This window comes from Mytilus californianus, unplaced genomic scaffold (genome assembly GCF_021869535.1).
Source record: "Mytilus californianus isolate M0D057914Y unplaced genomic scaffold, xbMytCali1.0.p SCAF_10, whole genome shotgun sequence".
Lineage (NCBI taxonomy): Eukaryota > Metazoa > Mollusca > Bivalvia > Mytilida > Mytilidae > Mytilus > Mytilus californianus.
The window spans coordinates 6,745,843-6,768,019 of record NW_026262582.1 but is presented as its reverse complement, the minus strand read 5'-3'; the positions used below and the strand labels follow the sequence as shown (position 1 = coordinate 6,768,019).

Genomic DNA, 22,177 nt, shown 5'->3' with positions numbered 1-22,177 from the left:
TACATTCAACATGCTTAAGGATGTTAACATTGTAAATTTCAACTGATACTTCAGGAAAATAATTTTCAAATTACTATTGTCATGATTGTATCTCATTCAGTCATGTCTGAGTAACAATTTTCTACTCAAATACATGTATTTCATTATGAACATGACAAATATTCTAACTGTATACATGAGTACATGGACCTTATTCATGTTAATCTTTATATTTCTAATTTTTAGGTATAATAAAATTATCTATTGAAAAAAATATCAAGCTATGAAAATGTTGTTATTTTGTATTTCAGCAGTAAACATCCTTGAAAACTTTATATTATATAAGTAGTTTTTCATTGACCTAATTTGAGTCAGAGTTGATTCCTTTTTAAACCATGTTAGAGGGCAGTATACAAATCACTCCTTCGCATACTAATATATCAACAAAATTACTATACCAACTGGTAGATTTTTGAAAAAGATATTTGAACAATTTTTATTTATTTTAAGCCTTGTATATTTCATCACTCACTAAGATCTAGTAAGAATCATTTATCTGACAGAATTTCTTGTACAATAAAGATGCATATTGTGCTAATTGTTAAATACTAGTAAGTCTTTTAAAAAATGAGTTAGTCTGCCCTTCAAAATGGTGGTCAAGGAAAATAACCCCACATCAAATTATAGAGATCAAAGAAAAACTGTCTAATGTCAATGAAAGAACTTGGTCTATACCTGTACTGTGTATAACACTAAAATATGCATATTAATATAGTATACAGACATGAAAGAGTACAGCACACATAAATCCTGAATTTAATGAAAATCAATATCACAAAGTTACATTACAACATGTACAATATAATCATGATAGTTGTGAGAAATTAAAACTTGATGGACATGGTTAAATCATGCATGTCGTTTTACCCATATCATCACAGATCAACTGCATACTAGATAAATTCATTTTATCACTTTTAATGAAAATTTACTTCAAAATGTACTTAAGTCTATCACTGATACACGAAAATTCAATCAACAGTATACAGTGAACATTTTCAATGATTTTTTAAAGACTAGTCTATGACTGAATGAATATTGCTCATGAGACAATGTTTATAATACAACCAACAGCCTTTTTAAGAATGGAGCTCCTTAAGACTTGAATTTTTAGCACCACCTTTGGATACCCTGCACCATTTTTGTTCTCTCACTGCCAACCTTAAATTTAGTGTTTGAGAGAAATTTGAAAAAAAAATCTTAATCAGAATAATTTTGATAGACTATAACATGTATACTAAAGTTTTAAATGTTTTGTAATCAAATTAAGCTAAATCTATGCATACATGTGTACATTTCTATATATATTTACAGCACACAGTGTGTAGGTAAACGTAATTTCTTTGAAAAGCTTGCTTGCTAACTAAAAATGTCAAAAGTGTTACTAAATAGTCTCATTTGTGTTACCAGCATACACCAGTTTGTGAAAACTTTGTATAGATAATACATTATATTGTTAAAACATCTTTAAATAAGAATTATATTTCATAAATAATATGATGTTTCACTTGTTAAACATGAAAGAAACACTGAAAAAGGCTGATTGTCATAACATATTCAGTGGTGTTACTAAACTGGTCAATGGTGTTACTTTATTAAAGTGGTCTCACCATTGACAGTAACACCAATGATTTATAGGTGTATTTTTAGATTTAGTTGCAAAATAAGTGCTCCATTCCCCTATTTTATATGTTGTCCCTGGTGCATGTTTCTACAATCAATATCTTTTCTTAAATCAAAGTTTAGGAAATCATTCGGGATATGATTTTTATCAGGGTACACCATGGACACTATTTTCATTTACGATATATCTTTTACTTACTTTTAAGATTTTTTCACTAATTTTCAACACAGATTGTTGTTTTCTTTTGCATAACATACTTACAGGAAACATTGCTAGGGGAGAAACAATTGTAAATGCTGAAATCTTGAGAACAATAACTCTTACCCAACCAATTTTCCTTTTGGTTATACCAGTGACTTAAAAAAATGAGACTCTTCTCTTTGTTGAAAATTTTTATTATAAAACCAACATGCACCTCTCAAATCATTAAAAAATGTTTGTATGTATCAAAATGCAGTAAATAGCTATATATATATATAGTGATAAATCCTAATAACAAATGATATGAATCATAATTCTATTTTAGGTCTGAAAGGTATTATAGAAAAAAATAACAGTTAATTCTGGCTATATCCAAGGGTTTCAGAAAACATTAAGGATGTTTTTTTAACATTTCATACTGTAAACTGCATATAGTGTATCACAAAACATTCATATCTAACATATGCAAGTGTTATTTTGATATGTTTTCATGTCTGTGACTTAAAAAGACCAAATAACATATATTTGCATGTTTTTTTTTATAATGACCCTTATAAGGATAGTAATTTTTGTTTTAAATCGATTGAATTATAATGTTCTATAGGCTTACACATGTAAATAATCTAGTTATAAATGAACAATGGTAATTGATTGAAATGAAATTGACAAATCAAACACACCTATTTTTGAACTAAATTTTAAAACTGGTTTCACAATATTTACCTACTGTTCTTACTTTTGATTGGTGCCTAAACTAATGAATCCACTCAAAAGAAGGTTGTACCTTAGCTAGTAATGATTTCATGGTAAAGCAATCAAGCAAGCTAACCAAAGACACTACCTTTACCTACACACTCGAGTCAATGTGCTGTAATAATATAGCACAAATGTATATACGATTTTTACATACATTATACATGACATATTTTTTTTTATGTTCAAATTACTATGACACGGTGTAAAGCATTCACCAATTAATCAATCATATAACTATGTTATAAGCTCCACCCCTTGAAAATTTATTTGTGATGATCTCTAGCCAACAATTTGTCAGGTATATTTGAGAGTTTCATCTTTGGATAGGAAGGGTCATCATTTCTTTAATCTTTCATATTTATGCCATTTTTTTTATTTATTTTGTCCATTATTCTCTATTCTATAGCACCCCATTCTTGCCATCATTCTCTATTTTATTATCTTTTTGGTCTATTTTGCTGTTGTCTTGGTTCATTATTCTCTATTCTGTAAACCCCATCCAGACCCTCATAACTATAACCAGGGGCAGATCCAGCCATTTCTAAAAGGGGGGTTCACAACTCAGGATAAAAGGGGGGTTCCAACTATATGTCCCCAATCAAATGCATTGATCATAAAAAAAAATGGGGGTTCCAACCCCCTGAACCCCCACTGGATCCGCCACTGATAACCTAGTAAAGTGTAATTATGATGCAGAATACACTAGTGTTCCTGCAATTTGAATTATTAAATATAAATGATAAAAAAGTAATAATTTAATATAAATAATTTAATATGTTAATTTATCTAATATTATTATAAATTTTCATTTCATCATGTTCACTTATGATGTTAATTGAAATGTTTCATGCTGCTGGGTTCACTCGTTAAGGTACAGTATTCAACAATCAATATATACAATAAGTTATTATAACCATGATAACAGATGACTTTAAAAATAATTAATCACAACAATAGAATTGATTGATAATGATCGATGATTGAACATAAATTGTGACTCTATTTAAAATTGTAAATATTCAAATTTAACCATGCATTGATTACATTGACATTAATTGAAAAACAAATTTGAACTCAATAAAACCTTATTAGACATATAATGATTGACATGATTGATTACAAATCATTACCATGATAACCAGCTGCCAAGACAATCAACTCATTAAAAATTCCAAACCCTCGATTGGTTATTATTGATCCTCATAGATTAACAAATATCAACTAAATCAACTAATTAAAATTTACAAACCCTGGATGGTTAAGGATGAACCTGATTGATTAATTAATATCTACTCAATCAACTCAGTAAAAAGTGCAAATCCTGAATCATTACGATAGATACATATCCATGATATAGATTGACCATGATTGATTACCAAATATCAACTCAATAGTAAAATTGCAAACACTAGATTGTTACAACATATCAGGCATGAGGCAAATTACATTGCAATGTAATGCATTACATTACAATTACCTAAACAAAACCAGCATTATATTACAATTACAATTACATGTATTTTGGAAAGTAATGCATTAAATTACAATTACTTTACCAAAGTAATGCATTATATTACACATTACATTTTATAAGTTTTATTATCAGAAGAAACATACATAAAACATTCTATACTGCAATCTTGGTAACTATTAAATAGATATTATAAAACTCCTTTCATTGCCCTATAGACCAAATGACAGCAGTCAAACAAATGTGATTAGCTTCCTGAAGGTTATAATACAATTTTTTACATACATCCTTGGCCTCAGTCTGTATCAATTTAGATGAGAGATGTTTCCGGCGTGGAATTTGAAAGTTTGGGTTAAGATTTTCTATAAATTTCTTAAACTTTTGCTTTCAACTGTTGAAAATGGGAGTAAATCACTTCTAGCAATATATTCGACAAGTGAATCTATAGCTTTGTTTTGCTTTGGGTCATTTAATTGATATTTCTGAATACCAGATGAATTTACAAAGTTTGCCAAGGTTGATAGTTCTTCTGGGTCAGGCTTTTATATTTCAAAGTAAACATCTCTGTGTTTTCTCACAAAAGAAATAACTGAAATATTTTAAGGAATTTATTCTACCATTAAGTTTTTTTTATTTATATATTGTTAACTTAATCTCAATGTTAATTAATTACTTTTAAATCACAAATTCACTTGTCAAAAGAAAGGAATTGATTGCTATACAAACTAATTAGTGGTTTTTGTCAGGTGTCAATTATTAATCATTCAACTTATTTCTTTCATGTTTAAATATCATGTATTGGTTTTTCAATGACTATGATGGTATATGAAAATTGACTACAAATAAAAAACAATTTTACTTTTGTATGTTTTAAAATAGATCTGTTTTAATTATCAGTACATGTATAAATGTTTTAGTATTAAGGTAAGATGAAGAAAATCATAAGTTTTACAACAGTTCAAATTTACACTTTTTGTTAATCAATGTTAATCCTTTAACTAGATATTGATTTGTGTTTAATTTTCCTATTTTCTTAAAAGAAAGAATACAACAGTAGTACTTATTAGTCCCCTACCGACGAAGTCGAAGAGGACTTTAGGTTTGCACTCCATCCATCTGTCTGTCTGTCTGTCCATCTGTCAGTCCGGCAAATCAGTTTTCCAGACTTTTTTTCTTCATGCTTGAAGATATTGATTTGAAATTTGGTTATTGATTTATCATGACAAGTTACAGGTCAAGTTCAATTTTCACAATTTTAGCTTTTCTCTTTGTTCAGTTAAAGCCCTTTCCCTAGAATTAAATATTTGATGAAATACTTATTAATTAGTAGATTTCTGTTCAAAGGGAAATAACTCATTTTTTTTCATCATGCTTGAAGATTTACTTGATTTTTTACACCATGACAAGTTATAGATCAAGATAGAATTTCGTTCCATTACAATGAATTTGTAACCGGTAGGGGACTATTTATTGCCATACAATACTCACATAATGCTCATTATCCCTGAAATTTGTAGCAATTAATAGCACTATCAGACAAGAAGTAATGCTATATAATGCTATGTAATGCATAAATCATTTGTGTGTAAATTACATGCATTTTTGCCAATGTAATGCATTACATTACAATTACATGTAATGCGTAAAATTTGGGCTTTACACATTACATGCATTACTTGGGGAAATGTAATGCATTACAGGGCATTACAATTACAAATTAGCATTACCCCATGCCTGCAACAGATACAATTGATCAAGATTGATTACAGTATATTATCTCAATCAACCCAATTAATTGATTGAATTGATCAACTCTTTAACACTGTCACTGTTGAATAAGATTGATATGATTGTTACACTTGAAAACCAAATAAGACAGTTGGTTGAATTAATCAATTATTACACAACTGTAACAATTGATCAACTCTTAAATGATCTTATGAATGAATATGATTGATACAATCGTGACCCTTGAATACACTAGATGAGACATTTGGTTTAATTGATCAACTCTTAAATGATCATTATGATTGTGAGCCTTCAAAACAGATTGAGACAGTTGATTGAATTGATTAACTCTTTAATGATTGTAACAATTGAATATAATTTAATCAATTGTAACCCTTGACAACCAGAAGAATCAGTTGATTGAATCGATCAACTCTTAAACGAGTGTCACGATTGAATATGATTGATGTAACAATTGATTGAATTGCTCAACTGTTAAGTGATCGTACCAATTGAATACCATTGATAAGGTCGTGACACTTACAAAACAAATGAGATAGTTTATTGAATTGATCAACTCTGTTAAACGATCGTTATGACTGAATACAATTATTATGATGGTAACCCTTGAAAATCATATGCGATAGTTTATTGAATCGATCAACCCCTAAATGATTGTAACAATTGAATACCATTGATATAATCGTGACACTTGCAAAACAGATGTAATAGTTTATAGAATTGATCTACCCTTAAACAATCGTAACAATTGAGTACCATTGATATGATCAGGACACTTGCAAATGAATACAATTATTATGATAGTGACCCTTGAAAACCAGATGAGACGGTTGATTGAATTGATCAACTCTTAAATGGTAGCAATTTAATCAATTAAGTCATAGTAAGTGACTTAAGTACATACAATGACATACATACATGTACGAGTGTCAAAATCCTATGTGTACAACATTTGATTTATGTACATACAATGACATACATACATGTACGAGTCTCCTATGTGTACAATATTTGATTTATGTACATACAATGACATACATACATGTACGAGTGTCCTATGTGTACAATATTTGATTTATGTACATACAATGACATACATACATGTACGAGTGTCCTATGTGTACAACATTTGATTTATGTACATACAATGACATACATACATGTACGAGTGTCCTATGTGTACAACATTTGATTTACCCTACAACAGTCATGACAGTGTTCAATTGACTAAAGATTGTAATTTCTGTAAAAAGTCTATTCAATCGATTGTTGAATACTGTACCTATATATTGTATTCCTTTCCATTTACTCCCCCTTTATCCCACACTCCTCCCCATTTACCAGTGCTTCCGAAATCCCATCCACCCCATTTACCAGTGCTTCTGGCATCCCATCATCCCCATTTACCAGTGGTTCCGGCATCCCATCCTCCCTATTTACCAGTGCTTTCGGCATCCCATCCTCCCCATATACAAGTGCTTCTGGCATCCCATCCTCCCCATTCCCTAAACCTGATGTTGAACCCACAATGGAGGTTATCTGATCAATGTGAATCTTCCGATGCATTTCATAATTACTCAGAGATCTAAAACTTTCTTTACAAAATTCACACTTAAATTGAAGTTTATCAGAGTGTGTTTTCATATGAAATAAAACATCTGCTTTTTTACTGAATGTCTTATCACAAATATCACACTTATAATGAAGTTCTCCATTATATGTTCTAATGTGCCTATTCAAAGCCCTATTATCAATAAAACCCTTTTTACAAATTGGACAAATACACAGTTTTTCCCCTTTATGTTGTTTAACATGCTTTTGTAAGCTCCTGTTATCGATAAATCCTTGATCACACATGTAGCATTTAAATGGTGTTTCACCCGTGTGGATTCTAATGTGACGTTGCAAATCATAATTATCACGGAATTTCTTCTCGCAGATGCCGCAAGTGAATGGTTTTGGATCAAATGGAATCACATCTTTCTGGTGCCATTTTTTGTGCCGCACTAAATTATATGAATCTCTATAGCATTTATCACATTCATCACATTTAAAAATCGGCCCCTCTGCAGTATGTGTTCTTAAATGACGCTGAAGATGAGCACTACGTTTAAATTTTTTCTCACATAAAGAGCATTCATAACGTCTTTCCCCTTGCTTTTGCATCTCTTCTGTTAAATTTTTATACTTTTTTACTAAATCTTTTTCAGCATGTCCTTTAAAATTTATTACTTGAGCATCTGCTTGTAATTTTGTATAATTTTCTCTCAATTCATTTTCAAATTTTCTTTCAACAAACTGATTACTAATTTGACCAAGTTTTAAAGTAGACAATTCACTAACTCTTTCTTCAGAATGAACATGAAATAGGTTGCTTCCCTTTGTAGAAATAGAGGGACGAAAATCTTCTAAATTTTGATGTGTGACATCCCCAGGATGTGATGTTAATATACTGGTACCACACGGTGGATGTATAATCCCAGACTGGTAGACAGTGTCAAAACTAATTCCTTGATTGTTTATAGATTCAATTATAGCTGCTTTGAGAGATTCATTATCACGGTCATCCAAAAGACTTTTAGGTTTATGACTACTTTCAGAACTTTTCTTGTCGCAATAATTGCATATGTAAGTCTGTCCTTTAAGAAAGGGTCTCATATTTCTTGATGAAACTCGGGCCCAAGGTAAAATTTGCGAACACACATAACAAGCAAAGATTTCGTCACAAACTGTGTTCACACAAAAAGAGCTTTCCATTGAATCTTCTTCAGACTGGTTTTCTAATTTCAGTTCATCACCTGGTAAAATGTACATGTCATTCGTACTGTATTCCTCTAGATCTGAATCGGCATCCATGATCATAAAATAGGCGATTAATCTTGCAAAAACCAATTATCAGCTACCTGAAACAGAAAAAAAATGAATTAAGAAAAAAAGATTGATGAATTACTTGGTGTTTAACACCACTTTCAGCACTTTTGGGTATATCGTGATGGCAATTTTTATTGGTTGAGGAAGCAGTAGTGCAGAGAGAAACACAAACCTTCGACAGGAAAAACCGCAATCCTAGTCAATTACTATAGGAGTCGAATGCACATGCCACAAGCAGTGTTTGAACCCACAACCTCAGTCATTATTTATTTTTGAATTATTTTTTGGGAGTCTGAGGGAAAATTAGATTTCTTTATACTAACTGTGCTACCCTCTTTGAACAAATAAAGTATTTATTTACCTACTTACTTACATGTACAAATAGTGTGCTTTTTCACTCTTTTTTTCTAGTTGTGCATGTTGTGAGAAAGTGTGTTTTTCTTCTAAAAGTGAACAATACAGAGCCCTTATAACCATGTGTTTTAAGATATTGAATTTTAGAAAAAAAAAAATTGTATATCTACAGATAACAGAAGTATGCCATGCATGTAGTTATGAAAAATGTTTGATACATGTAGCTGTTTGGTATCTTCCACCTTTCATTTACAAGTCGTAGATTAATGTACTTTGCCATGATCATCATGAAATTTTTTATTCTTTTTCCATTTCGTCAAATTAAAAACACTAAAACGTGTAAAAGGAATCTGTTTACGTTTTTAGAATGTCACTTTATTTTGAGAAAATAAATTCAAAAATAAAAAAAAAAATTATCTATAGCAATACACTAACTAAAACACGATAAAAAAATTATTCAACACAAAACCAATAAAAAGGGTGCGAAGGTGTATGGTGCAAAAGGACCCAGGGAGTGCATGTATGGGGTGTGAAAGTGAAACGGGGCAAACGTGAATGGAAACATGATTTTGGGCAAATGGACCAACAACCTATACATATTTTGGAACATCCTGGCACTTTAAATTTCTAGGACATTTAGGAGGTGAGATTCTCAGGGTTTCAACTCAAACTATTTGAGAATTCACAATTTTTAACTCCAATAAAATGGTAAAAGATGTCACAAACATGACAAAGATATTTTAAACCCATGTCTAATATGATAAGGAGATTTGCAAATTTGACCTCAAATTAAATTTCAGTGATTCAACAAAAAATAAATAGATTTTTAAATTTGTATAATTATATATATGGTAAGACCAGAGGATTTGTACCCGCTTCAACTCCAATATTTAAATAGATAAACACAATCTAATTATCTGATTGATCAATCTTCAGAGATATGATGCAAGCATGAAATTATATATACATGTATACCTATCTGAAGAAACAGTTAAGTATAAAGCTGTATGATATACAAGAGTCCCCTAAAGTGTAGTAGTGCTATAATGCCTTCTTTTACTTTAGGAGACCCACAACCTATATATCTGTATATAGCATTAATACTACCAAAAAAGACACATTTTTTATGAGTCCCCTCATCTTAAAAATTTACAATGTGATAGATCTGTGTTTTCACTCGCTTGGCTTTATAATAATTAATAACTATGTTTCTGATCTAATTTTCTATTCTATAAACTACATATAGATATAAGAAGATGTGGTATGAGTGCCAATGAGACAACTCTCCATCCAAGTAAAAATTTATAAAAGTAAACCATTATAGGTCACAGTACGGTCTTCAACACGGAGCCTTGGCTCACACCGAACAGTAAGCTATAAAGGGCCCCAAAAAATTACTAGTGTAAAACCATTCAAACGGATAAACCAACGGTCTAATCTATATAAAAAACGAGAAACGAGAAACACTTATGAACCACATCAACAAACGACAACTACTGAACATCAGATTCCTGACTTAGGACAGGTGCAAACAAATGCAGCAGGTTTAAACATTTTAATGGTACCAAACCTTCACCCTTTTTCTGAAACAATAGTGTAACATCACAACATAGAAAGACACACTATAAAATATCAACTGAAATAGCTTAACTCAATCAAAGGACATATTAACACCATTGAACATACACTGAACAAATAAATTTGACCTATGACACAATGTAAATACAAAATAAATAAACTAGGGGAATAATAATAAAAGTAACATGTTATATCGGTAAGAAATGTTAAACAATTAAAGAAAAACAATATGCTCGAACAAAAATACCATCCATTTGCAATAACTTTAAACACAGGTAAATGAAAATAATTTTGTTGTTAGGTATACCTGTACAGTACCAATAGAGAAAGGAAATATTTTTACAAAATAAATAATTTTGAATACAAAATAAATAAACTAAGGGAAGAATAATAAAAGTAACATGTTATATCGGTAAGAAATGTAAAACAATTTAAGAAAAACAATATGCTCGAACAAAAATACCATCCATTTGCAATAACTTTAAACACAGGTAAATGAAAATAATTTTGTTGTCAGGTATACGTGTACAGTACCAATAGAGAAAGGAAATATTATTACAAAATAAATAATTTTGATGTTCATAGTACGAAGTGAAAATTTATAGTTATACCAAACACTTATAAAAGCTGGTATATAGACCAGATATAACCCTGAATAACATTAAATAACAAAAAAGCAATACAATTAGTATCAACAGGTCAAATAAACAAGAAAGTACGATTTGAGAGTACTCGCAGTTACTGACAGCTAGTTAAAAGCCAAAACAATTAATAATAAAAAATCATGCATCAGAGACTAAAATCAACTAAACCACATCCAAGTGATTTAGTATTTTAACGTCATGGACAGTCAAAGAAGACATGACTAGTGCAATGCCAAAAATAAATGTATCGACATACATATACATTTACACTCCTAATGTACAACTCCACTCCCAGTTTTTGGCTACACGTGCTGTCCTTATCTATCAATTCATGAATATTCAATAGGTATGTAGGTGTGTCAAAATCGTATCATGCGCGATAATGACCAGCCAGTACACACTGTATTATGATTTCATTAACCAGTATTAAAAAGATAAATATAACAAATGGGTACAGTCAGGGGTACTGCTTGTAAAAGTAACCTTTATTTACTTGAAGTAAAAAAAACTATACTTATATAAGTTAATTATAATGTTTGAATAATTTCCCCTTAATTTTCTCAAAAATTCACTTGTATAAGTAAATTTTTTTTACAATCCCACAAAAATTCTCAAGTTTTGAGATGTAAAAACATGCCTTTAATGATTTTTCCCAGGTTAGCTCAAAACTTTTGATTAAAGTTCAATGTTTCATCTCATTAATACAACAAAGAAACTGATTGCCCAAAGATCTTAAGTATTTGCGCAAGGCCTTCAAAATTTGCTCCTTGGGGGCTTGTAAATGAGCAGTGTTCTGAAGATAACAGACAAATGAGATTTTCATTGTCCATGAAATTACACTTAAATGACTAGTTAAGACATCTGCAAAGGACAGATAATTTAAAATTATATTAGAGTAAAGAAGTCCTAAGAATTCTAGAAAAGAAGATGATGACTTTTTCACTTATATAAGTAAAAATATCTGAATGTCTACATGGTCTAAGGGACATAACTAAGCCAATTTTTTTTTACCTATACAAGTAAATAAAATACACTTGTATAAGTAATAAGTATCCTACACATTTACTTATATAAGTATATTAATATTGCTTCTTCAAGTAAATAAAAAATTTACTTGTACAAGTAGTATCCCTGACCATGCTGACTGGTGTAAAATCCCCTAAAGTGAAAGAAGGTTGTAAAAGCACCATGTCAGTTGCATTTTGGGGGAGGAGTGGGTTCTGTATGTGCACCAAAGTCATTGCAGAATAATCATGATAATCAGCTCAAAGACTGTGGCTATAATTTTGTGGCAGAAGAGAATTGTGACTGTAATTTTTTGGCAGAGCAGAATTTGCTCTTTATATATATATATAATTACATTACATGCATGTTTCATTATTATACGTTATTTTGATTGGCTAACAGCAATCTCGCGTCATTCTGAAATCAACCTTCCTCATTTCAAATTGAAATGTAACATTTACAATCACAGTGACGAGCTTCCACAATTAAGTGCACAGGTAAATCAAATAAAAACTTTATAGAAATCGTGTTTTCATGATCCTAGCAAAAAAATGTAATTATAAGTATTGAATGCTTCTTTTAGTAATTTTATAGGGTTGTAAAAGCGTTGACCGTGGGCACATTTTTAGAATGAAGTGCTTCCACGCTTCATACAAAATGTACTTTGGTCAATGCTTTTAAACCCCAATAAATTTACAAAAAGAAGCATTCAATTTTTAAATAAATAGGTGCTGTGGATAACCATGATAACTCATTGTTCCTTGAACACATCCCCATCACATAATCTTCAAGCACAAAAGGGGACCAGTTCAAATAAGCTTTTGATATTGAAATTACCTTAACACTACATTTTGCATCGAAATTATAGGGAAAACCTGGGACCAAATATATCAATTGACATATATACACTATTCCCAGGAAAAACATACGGAAGAGATAATCGAGAAAGGGGAGAGAAACAAAATGCAACATTTTTTTTTCCTAATCAGATATCATTACCATGATCTCTTGAAGACCATGTTGACGTATACTTGTAAAAAGTATGAACATATGACAATTATTTAAAGGCGTTGATATTTCAGTTGTCTTTTTTTCGTAGAACACTTCAAATACAATGGCAATGATTCATTATATGCGGAAGTTTGTCCGGGAAAGTTTCAATTTTTTCGCTTTCTAAGTACTTCCGGCTTTCAGATTCACCTCCCAAAATTATGGAATCTGAAGGCTCAGAAAAATCTAGTCCTTCTGCACCAATAAGTTTTGATATTGAGGTAATACGTAGCATATGTTATATTTAAAAGAGTGTGAAGTCGTTATTAATAGCTCCTAGAAGGCATGTTTACATTTCAGTGAAATTCCTCCACTTGAAAATTACGAATGCCTTCCTAGATCTATTGTTTTGATTCGAAATACAGTATTATACTCTGCATACACGAGTCCCCGAAAAACTTTACAAATGCCACTACAACAACCAATTAAACATGCAGCAGTTTAGTGTTGGATCTATGCTGTGAATTAAAGTAACAGTAGTTTACCTGTTTACCATTTTTCCGATGATGAAATTTTGTAAATCAAAAATTTCATAGGAAGTAACAAAAACTGAGGGAAGTGCATGAACTCCTAAAGGAGCAAGACAGAGTCAAATCCGATTGAATGTAAAATTGTGGTTGGCACAGTGTAAAACTTCGAGTAAAAATATATATCCAGTGAATAAAATATTTGGTTCCAAAATGTAATATGTAAATGTTCGTAAAATTTGGTAGTCCAGGTAAATAATGGCTACAAGTGGTGGTTTCCCGGCAAAATGTCAATGAAAATAAAATTCCAGAATGGCGAAAATACATACATGACATAAGATCCAGCTAAATTATGACTAAACAGTCAGGGGACTTATTGAAATAAGTGATTTTTAAATCACTTATTTAAGTAGCAAATTCGAAGTTTTGTCACAAATTGTGATTTTGTAGTTTTACCAAACTTTTAAACACATAGGTTTAGATAATATCTTTTCATTAGTAAATTTGAAAAAAAAATGAACTTTTTGATTCTTTTAAGCTTATGCCTTTGATGCAATCCTTTAGCTGCAAATTCTATTTTAGTTGAAAAAATGCTATAAAAATGGCTTTAAATAATGAACTGATACTTTCTTAACAGATTTTTCCCAGCAGTGGGAGTATTTTTCCTGTAAAATTCAAAGTTTCATCTTATAGATTATGTAATAAAATTCTACTGTTCGCGATCAAAATTTCACTGTTCGGGGGTGTTGAAATTCGTGGGTTTTTTTTAAAATAGTGATACTTAAAGAAGTGATTTGTGGAAGGAAATTGAGGTATGATACTTAAACAAGTGATTTTTATGTCATTGTCCTAGATTTAGTACAAGGTCATCACCTGACATGACCTTGTCATTCTATCAACACAGATGTTGAGCAGAATACAGCCGAAGGCCACCAATGGGTCCTCAACACAGAGAGAAAATCCTGCACCCTGAGGACAAATGTGTACAAGTTCATTGATAATGGACATCATACTAAACTCCAAAACATATATATATAAATGAACTAAAATTAAAAATCATACAAGAATAACAAAGGCCAGAGGCTCCTGACTTAGGACAGGCACAAAGATGTGGCAGGGTTGAACACATACAGTTGTAACTTACATAGTGTCTATTCAGTCGTTCTTCTTTATAATTCTGTTGGAGCAGTTTTTGTGTAAGGGGTAAACCCCTGCTTAATGAAGTCAGTAGAGTGTGAGCATGCAAGATTGTAAAACAGAAACTGACAGACTAATATATCTATATAAGATGGTCCAGAGATGCTGAGCAGCACTTTGTTACAATTGAATATTGGACAAGTACGCCCTGGAGACAACTTGGACAGACTAATAAGACAACTCAGGTCGTCAATAAAGTCAGCATGGACATGCATGTTAGACCATCTTTTAAGTCAAATTGTCAACTCATCAAAGTATAAAGAGAGAGTTTGGAGTTAGTTAAACAATTAAATGTGATAATTGACTTAAAAGTAAACCTTGTGTGGACATGTGGCATCTTTTAATTTAAATTCTTAATACAGAAAAAATAAACTTTCAAGAGGCTGATTTTGATTTATTTGTATGCCAAAATCAGAAATCATTTTTCGTGTTATTTATCATTATAATTTTTTAATCTCATTGAATAATAATTTTTTATTTTACCTAAAGTCTTATTACATGTACTTGTACCGCTCAGTAATAGATGTTCGAGTAACCTAATCAAATTATCAAGTGATGCAAACACAAATGAATGCAATGCTTATTTCTGATTCAGAGTAAAACCATAATAACTTAAAAACAAATTAGCGAAAAAAATATCTTTTCCATAGACAAATGATAGAATAAATTAAAATGTTCTAATGATAACTCTTATTTAATAAAATGTAAAGCTGTAACATTATAACTATATCGTGTATATTGTTGTCTCTGTGCTCTCCTAATGAGAGGAATCAGTTGAAAAGGCATTTTTGTCCAATTTTGTCACCGATAATTTTGCTTTTCACAAAGAGATATTTAAGGAAATTTTGACATTTCAGTTATTTTTCATGTGTACAGCACTGTAGTCCATAAATTTAGTATTGCAACTATTCATACATTGAGAATGTTTGGTTTATTTTTTTGACATCTCCTTGAATAGTTGGTTTTCTTTTTTTCAGTTTGATGATTCTGAGTTTCAAGCAGATCTACCTCAAGTTGAAAATCCAACATTAGAAAGCATATTAAATGAGGTATTTGTATATCTTTATTACGAGTGTTATACTTGTATGACATATTGCAATGTATTGTCTATATAGGTACAAATGTAATGGTCCTGAACATGCATGAAATAATTGCCACTGGACATTAAGCAACCTTCAACCAATCAATCTAGATAGGCAAAGAAGGTGGTTTTTATTTAAATAAGGCTACACTGTAGTTTGAGAAATCAGATTCTGTCTTATTGACATACACATCCTTTAATTCATATTTAATTAGCCTCCAGATTATATATAATTAGCCACATTTTCTCTTTTTATAATTGATTCCTATATTTTGAAGATACATTGCCACAAGTGTAGGAGCGATCAGTGAATGAAAAAAAACAACAGGTGAAGGAAGAGTTATATCCCTTAGACATTCAGAATCTTTTACTTATATAAGTAAAAAAGTCTTTATTTTTTTGTTTTCTTGAATTTCACTTGAATTTCTCTTGACTACATTGCTCTACTGGAGTGTATAATTGTCTGTCATTAATAGTTGTATTAACTATACATTAAAGTATAATATCGTGGACAATGAAAATCTTGTTTGTCTGCTATCATCAAAATACTGATCATTTACTAGCCTCCAGGGAGCAATTTTTGGAGGCCTTGGGCAGTTACTTAACATCTGTGCGCAATAGACTTATTTGTTTAGTTCTTGAGATAAAGGTTGAACTCTATTTGAAAAATAATAAGCAAACCAGAAAAATATTGGTAAGGCATGTTTTGACCTCCCAAAAGATTAAGGGGAGATTATTCAAACCTTGAAAATAAAAAAAATATATCTGGTATACAAATAAGTTTAAAATGTACAATCATGAACAATGAAAGATAACTCCAACTCAAATTTATAATTTGTCTAGCTATATACAATTCAATGTTGTATTTTAAATTCACAAAATTGCAAAATAAAATCAATCTTCACCCTTTAATGCTCATAAGCACTTTAATTCAATATATCGAATGAACTTTTAAATTTTTGCCACACTTTTCTGAGAAACTACAGAACAGAAGGACTTCAAATTTAGACATCAGCTGAAAAGTGATGTGTTGTAATGTATGTGCACCTTTTGGATCTGTCAGACACCATGGACACCTTCTGTTTTCACTTTACTTTGAATAATGATTGTTGGTATATGCTAAGCATGACAACACATGGATTCTTGTTATTTTTGATTCTATGTATTTCAGCAAGAAGAGGATGAATCGCTATTAGAAGAAGATGATGTTTCTGTCCCCTCCTCTGTTCAGCTGTTTAAAGATGCTGGGGATACATCTTCTTTATCAAGTCAAGACAGTTTGTTATCAGATAGACCCAGAAAACGGGATAAGTAAGTCAGGTTATGTCTTCTTTATCAAGTCAAGACAGTTTGTTATCAGATAGACCAAGAAAAAGGAAAAAGTAAGTCAGGTTATGTCTTCTTTATCAAGTCAAGATAGTTTGTTATCAGATAGACCAAGAAAACCGGAAAAGTAAGTCAGGTTATGTCTTCTTTATCAAGTCAAGATAGTTTGTTATCAGATAGACCAAGAAAACAGGAAAAGTAAGTCAGGTTATGTCTTCTTTATCAAGTCAAGACATGGGGAGGCGGTGCATATTTTCTTTTTCAGTATTTCATTAGTTTACATGTACAAATAAAAATATAACAGTTAATTAAGATTAGAATAAGACCGCTGTATTTATTCAAAAGATACACATTGTATGTTATTGTTTTGGTTTGTATTTATTCAAAAGATACACATTGTATGTTATTGTTTTGGTTTGTATTTATTCAAAAGATACACATTGTATGTTATTGTTTTGATTTGTATTTATTCAAAAGATACACATTGTATGTTATTGTTTTGGTTTGTATTTATTCAAAAGATACACATTGTATGTTATTGTTTTGATTTGTATTTATTCAAAAGATACACATTGTATGTTATTGTTTTGGTTTGTATTTATTCAAAAGATACACATTGTATGTTATTGTTTTGGTTTGTATTTATTCAAAAGATACACATTGTATGTTATTGTTTTGATTTGTAATAATTTTTCTGAAAACATGTACTAATGTGACTAATATAATGAATCTATTGGTCAATGTTCCTGTCCTTAGAATTTGCTTATGGTCTGCAAAGTTATAGAATAGAGAAAAAGTTTTAGGATCTTTCAATATTAAAACTAAAGAATAGAGAAATGTGAAAAAATGGAAGAAGAGAGAATAATGGGTGCTTATAAATATACAGAAAAGAGAAAATTGGTATAAAAAATAAAGAATACAGAAAATGATGACCCAAGCCCACCTCCCCAAACCCCTAGTTTGCACCATAACTTAAAAGACCTCCTAAACCTATAAGTCCTAAAGTCAGAAGTATGTACTCAGATCATGAGAAGGTATTTCAATACTACCAAAAATTATAATTGAGTTATCTTTCTTGTATTCGTGTGTCCTCCTACTCTTCGGAAGATTATACACAGTAGAAGCACATTCAATAAATTGCTGCTGGTTTTTGTTTTTTGGTTTTGTATCAAAAGTCAAGGCAGGCAAAGACAAAATATGTCTGAATTTTACGTTTTTAACAGAATTAAAGCAAAACGATGTGTTCAAATAAGTTCATTACTTTTTTGTCTTTCTGTCAATTACTGTAAATTCAGAAATTATTGCGATGTTTTTATTATTGCGAAAAATGCGACAGGGTTATAATCGCAATAATTTAAACTCGCATTTTGAAATTTTTTTAAATGAATTAAACAGGATTTTTCTCAATATTGCAAAAATTAAATTCGCATTTTAGTCTTAAATGACAAAATCGCAATAATAAATGCAGGCAATAATTTCTGAATTTACAGTAAGTTTTCATCATGAAACTTTGGTAAATGTGTGGTATGAACAATTCATATGAAATGACGAAATGCCTACTGACAGATTCTAGTTGTACATCTGTTGTATGGATTAATTTTTATATCATTAATGACCCATTAGGATAAGCGAATTACCTGTAACAACAAATGATGACACCTGTTGTATCCGTTGATTAGCTTAAGTCATAAACTTGTCACCAGGTAAAATTTTGCACAATTTATTTTTTTTCTGTTACAAATTTAAGTGACGAAATTGATCAGAAATACTTTTGTCATTTCTAAAATTGTTTCGTAAATGGCGAAAATGATGAGCACAACCAAAATCACTGTACATAATTACATATATACACACTTTTTATTCACAAAGAAAAAAACTTTTTTTTATCGCAGAAATTGTCTTCCTACGAGTAAATTAGGACAGTAGAATAATGGAGCCCTAAATGTAGATTATTATAGATCAGAATTTACACTCAATGTTCATTTATCTGTTAAAAGGTACCTTGAACATGTCAAAAATTTGAACCCCTTTTTGGACGATCAGATATATAATGACAGACCGATGTAAATTGCAAAATTTGTACATATGTAGCCTCTGTTTACCGAGTTGAGATGCGAATAAACGTCAATTAAGAATACGCTGAGTTGAAAGAAGACAAAATCGACATACCTAGTTCATTTATTTAGTAATAATGAAATTTGATGTATCAATAGATTTAGCTTTCATTTACAAAAATGTGTCATTTAAAGGGTAATAGCTTTTGTCATTTTAATGAATTACTATTTTCAGGTTGAGAAAGAGTATACATTATAAGATCCATGGTTCTGTACTGAAGCCCAGTAAACTGAAGAGTATTTCAGCTCAACTGTTATCGGCAGCTGTAAGTTTTATACACAGACAATTCCTATCACTATTATCTACCAACTTTTTGTACTGAAGCCCAGAAAACTTAAGAATATTTCAGCTCAACTGTTATTAGCAGCTGTAAGTTTTATACAGAGATATTTCCCATCACTCATACCTACCAACCTTTTGTACTGAAGCCCAGTAAACTGAAGAGTATTTCAGCTCAACTGTTATCGGCAGCTGTAAGTTTTATACAGACAATTCCCATCACTCATACCTGCCAACCTTTTCAGTGGAAGTTGTACTAAGGGGGAAACTATGCTGAACAACCTTTTTATTATGCCCCCGCCACAGCACAGGGGGCATTAAGTGTTATTTTGTCTGTCTGTACTTCTGTCTGTACATCCCGAAATTGATTGCTGTTCTCTAACTTTAGTTTGTGTCACCCAAATGTTATGAAACTTATACACAATGCTTATTATCACAAAACTCTGATCAAGTTTGAATTTTAGTGGCGTCACTTTTACTGTTCTAGAGTTATGTCCCTTTGTAATGTTATATGCAAAAGGGGGGGGTGGGCATCATCTGTGTCTCATGAACACATTCTCCATTTATTGTTTTCAAAAATTTTTAACAAGTATTTAAATATTGTTAGCACAAAAAGCTTAAATTTTATTATCTATACACATTTAATTACCTAGTCAAAACAACATTTTTTATTCGTAGCAGGACTTTTTCCTATGCATTTAAGCATTGTTTTGAGGTACAGTGAAAAGGAAACACAGAAAGTATTATGAAAACAACTAAAATTGTGAATGGGGTGAAAATAGAGTGATTTATCAATGAGGGAAATTATTATCTCCTTCCCAGGTGACAGGTTCAAAGAAGGAAATTTCAAATTTTCAAAGGAAAAGAGAGTCTCTCTCCTAGATTATATAATTAGGTACAATGGAAAATATGATCACCTGAAAATAACATCAAACGGATTAAGAAGATGTGTTATGATTGCATGCCTTGATAAATATAAGTTATAGTGAACTTTAATTGCAAAATTACATTGTTTTTAATCAAAATTTTTGAATACAATCATAACAAAATAAAATCATTAGGTTTATTGAAAAAGATATAATACTTTTAATTGCACATTGAGGTTTCGAGTTCAAAGTCCACTCGTGGCAAGGTGTGTTGGATTATAAGTTTATTTGACTAAGATTTCCTGTCAAAGGTATCTCTCGGAGTGCATCAGCTTCCTCATCAAATAAAAACTGGTTGTCATGATATAGCTCAAGATTGCTAAAAGTGGCATTAAACACAAACAATTAATTACTCAATTTTTCAATAGCCTAAAAATTTAACAAAATAATGTAGGTACAGTTAATCATGTTAATGTGACATATTGGAGGAAGAAATATGGCTTTGATTTGATTTTACAGGATAGAGTAGATGCTGGTATGCCAACAGCCATTGTGAGTATTTAACAAGTTATACAGAAACTATGATATACTTCACATTATAAATGTATATTGATAAAAGACATTTACAAATAAACTTTCACATGTATTTATATGAATTTATATACTGTTGTCCAACATATTTCTTCTTGGTTGATTACTTTTTAAATATTTTTGCATAGCTTGAGTGGGAAGCATTAAATAAAATCAATTATTTTTAATTATATGTATTGTAAATTAAAAACATGTGTGTGCATTAATCGTTGAGATTGTTAAATAATGAAAACAAATGCAAGGTTCGTTACTGTGATTTCAGGAAATATTTTTTACAATTAATGCTTTCAAAATTTCAAATGAAAGTTTTTAGTATTGCAATACCTATCCATTTGCAACTTTCACAATAATAAAAGAATAACAAAAATTTACAATTTATTATTTCAAACTCTCTTTAACAGGTTGTATCCTCACTAATTGCCATAGGAACATCACATGGTTTAGTATTGGTTTTTGGTAAGTCACTGCTTTTGATTTTGAATTTTTATATTAAAGCTTTTTTTATATGGACTAGAGCAATTTATAAAAATTATGACACAAAGGTTTATTTTCAAAGTAATACAAATAAGTTCTGATTATTTTTATATCTTTATTTTACTAATATTTTATGTTTGTTCCATAATACTGGGGATTGATTATTATTCATTGTTTTTTAGAGTACAGGTCAACCATAATTTGAAGTATTGAATGAAGTTTACAGCTGTTATCCTAATGCTAGCAAGTTAAAGGTTTGGTTGGCTTGCTTGCTTTGTTTGTATTAAAGTTTGCTCAAGCATTGTAATTAAGATTGACATCTGCAAACAATATAAGTAGGCAGAGTTAAACCTGTATATAGGTAAATTTGATTATTTGATAATGTCCAATCAAATTTAAATATAATATATACAAGTTTAACTCCGCCTTTTTATATTGT

The 22,177-nt window shown here is 30.5% G+C and overlaps 2 protein-coding genes across 4 annotated transcripts in view; one reads left to right on the top strand and one right to left on the bottom strand.

The window, feature by feature from the left end:
- Window positions 1–5,451: 5,451 nt before the first annotated feature.
- LOC127717534 (zinc finger protein 808-like) lies at window positions 5,452–13,427 on the bottom strand. 2 transcript variants are annotated; one of them, XM_052223209.1, is made up of 2 exons: window positions 13,292–13,427; window positions 5,452–8,743 (listed from the first exon to the last, which is right to left on the bottom strand). In XM_052223209.1, the coding sequence occupies exon 2, from the start codon at window positions 8,700–8,702 to the stop codon at window positions 7,146–7,148; it is 1,557 nt and encodes a 518-aa protein (XP_052079169.1). In that variant the 5' UTR covers window positions 8,703–8,743; window positions 13,292–13,427; the 3' UTR covers window positions 5,452–7,145. The 2 variants fall into 2 exon arrangements, with proteins under 2 accessions (XP_052079169.1, XP_052079170.1); XM_052223210.1 differs by lacking the exon at window positions 13,292–13,427 and adding an exon at window positions 13,130–13,228.
- Window positions 13,428–13,480: 53 nt separating this feature from the next.
- LOC127717522 (vacuolar protein sorting-associated protein 8 homolog) overlaps window positions 13,481–22,177 on the top strand; it is a 49,658-nt gene continuing 40,961 nt past the window's right edge. The window contains exons 1-6 of one of the 2 annotated variants that reach the window (XM_052223202.1): window positions 13,481–13,563; window positions 15,984–16,055; window positions 17,259–17,398; window positions 19,703–19,793; window positions 21,193–21,225; window positions 21,666–21,720. In XM_052223202.1, coding sequence (XP_052079162.1) covers window positions 13,504–13,563; window positions 15,984–16,055; window positions 17,259–17,398; window positions 19,703–19,793; window positions 21,193–21,225; window positions 21,666–21,720 — 451 coding nt within the window. In that variant the 5' untranslated portion in view covers window positions 13,481–13,503. Of the gene's footprint in view, window positions 13,564–15,983; window positions 16,056–17,258; window positions 17,399–19,702; window positions 19,794–19,956; window positions 20,002–21,192; window positions 21,226–21,665; window positions 21,721–22,177 lie in introns of those variants that run through there. The other variant, XM_052223203.1, reaches the window with a different exon arrangement.

What these genes read in the sequence shown, in the direction of transcription:
- LOC127717534 (XM_052223209.1), bottom strand. Translation starts at nt 8,702, where the DNA reads ATGATCATGGATGCCGATTCAGATCTAGAGGAATACAGTACGAATGAC.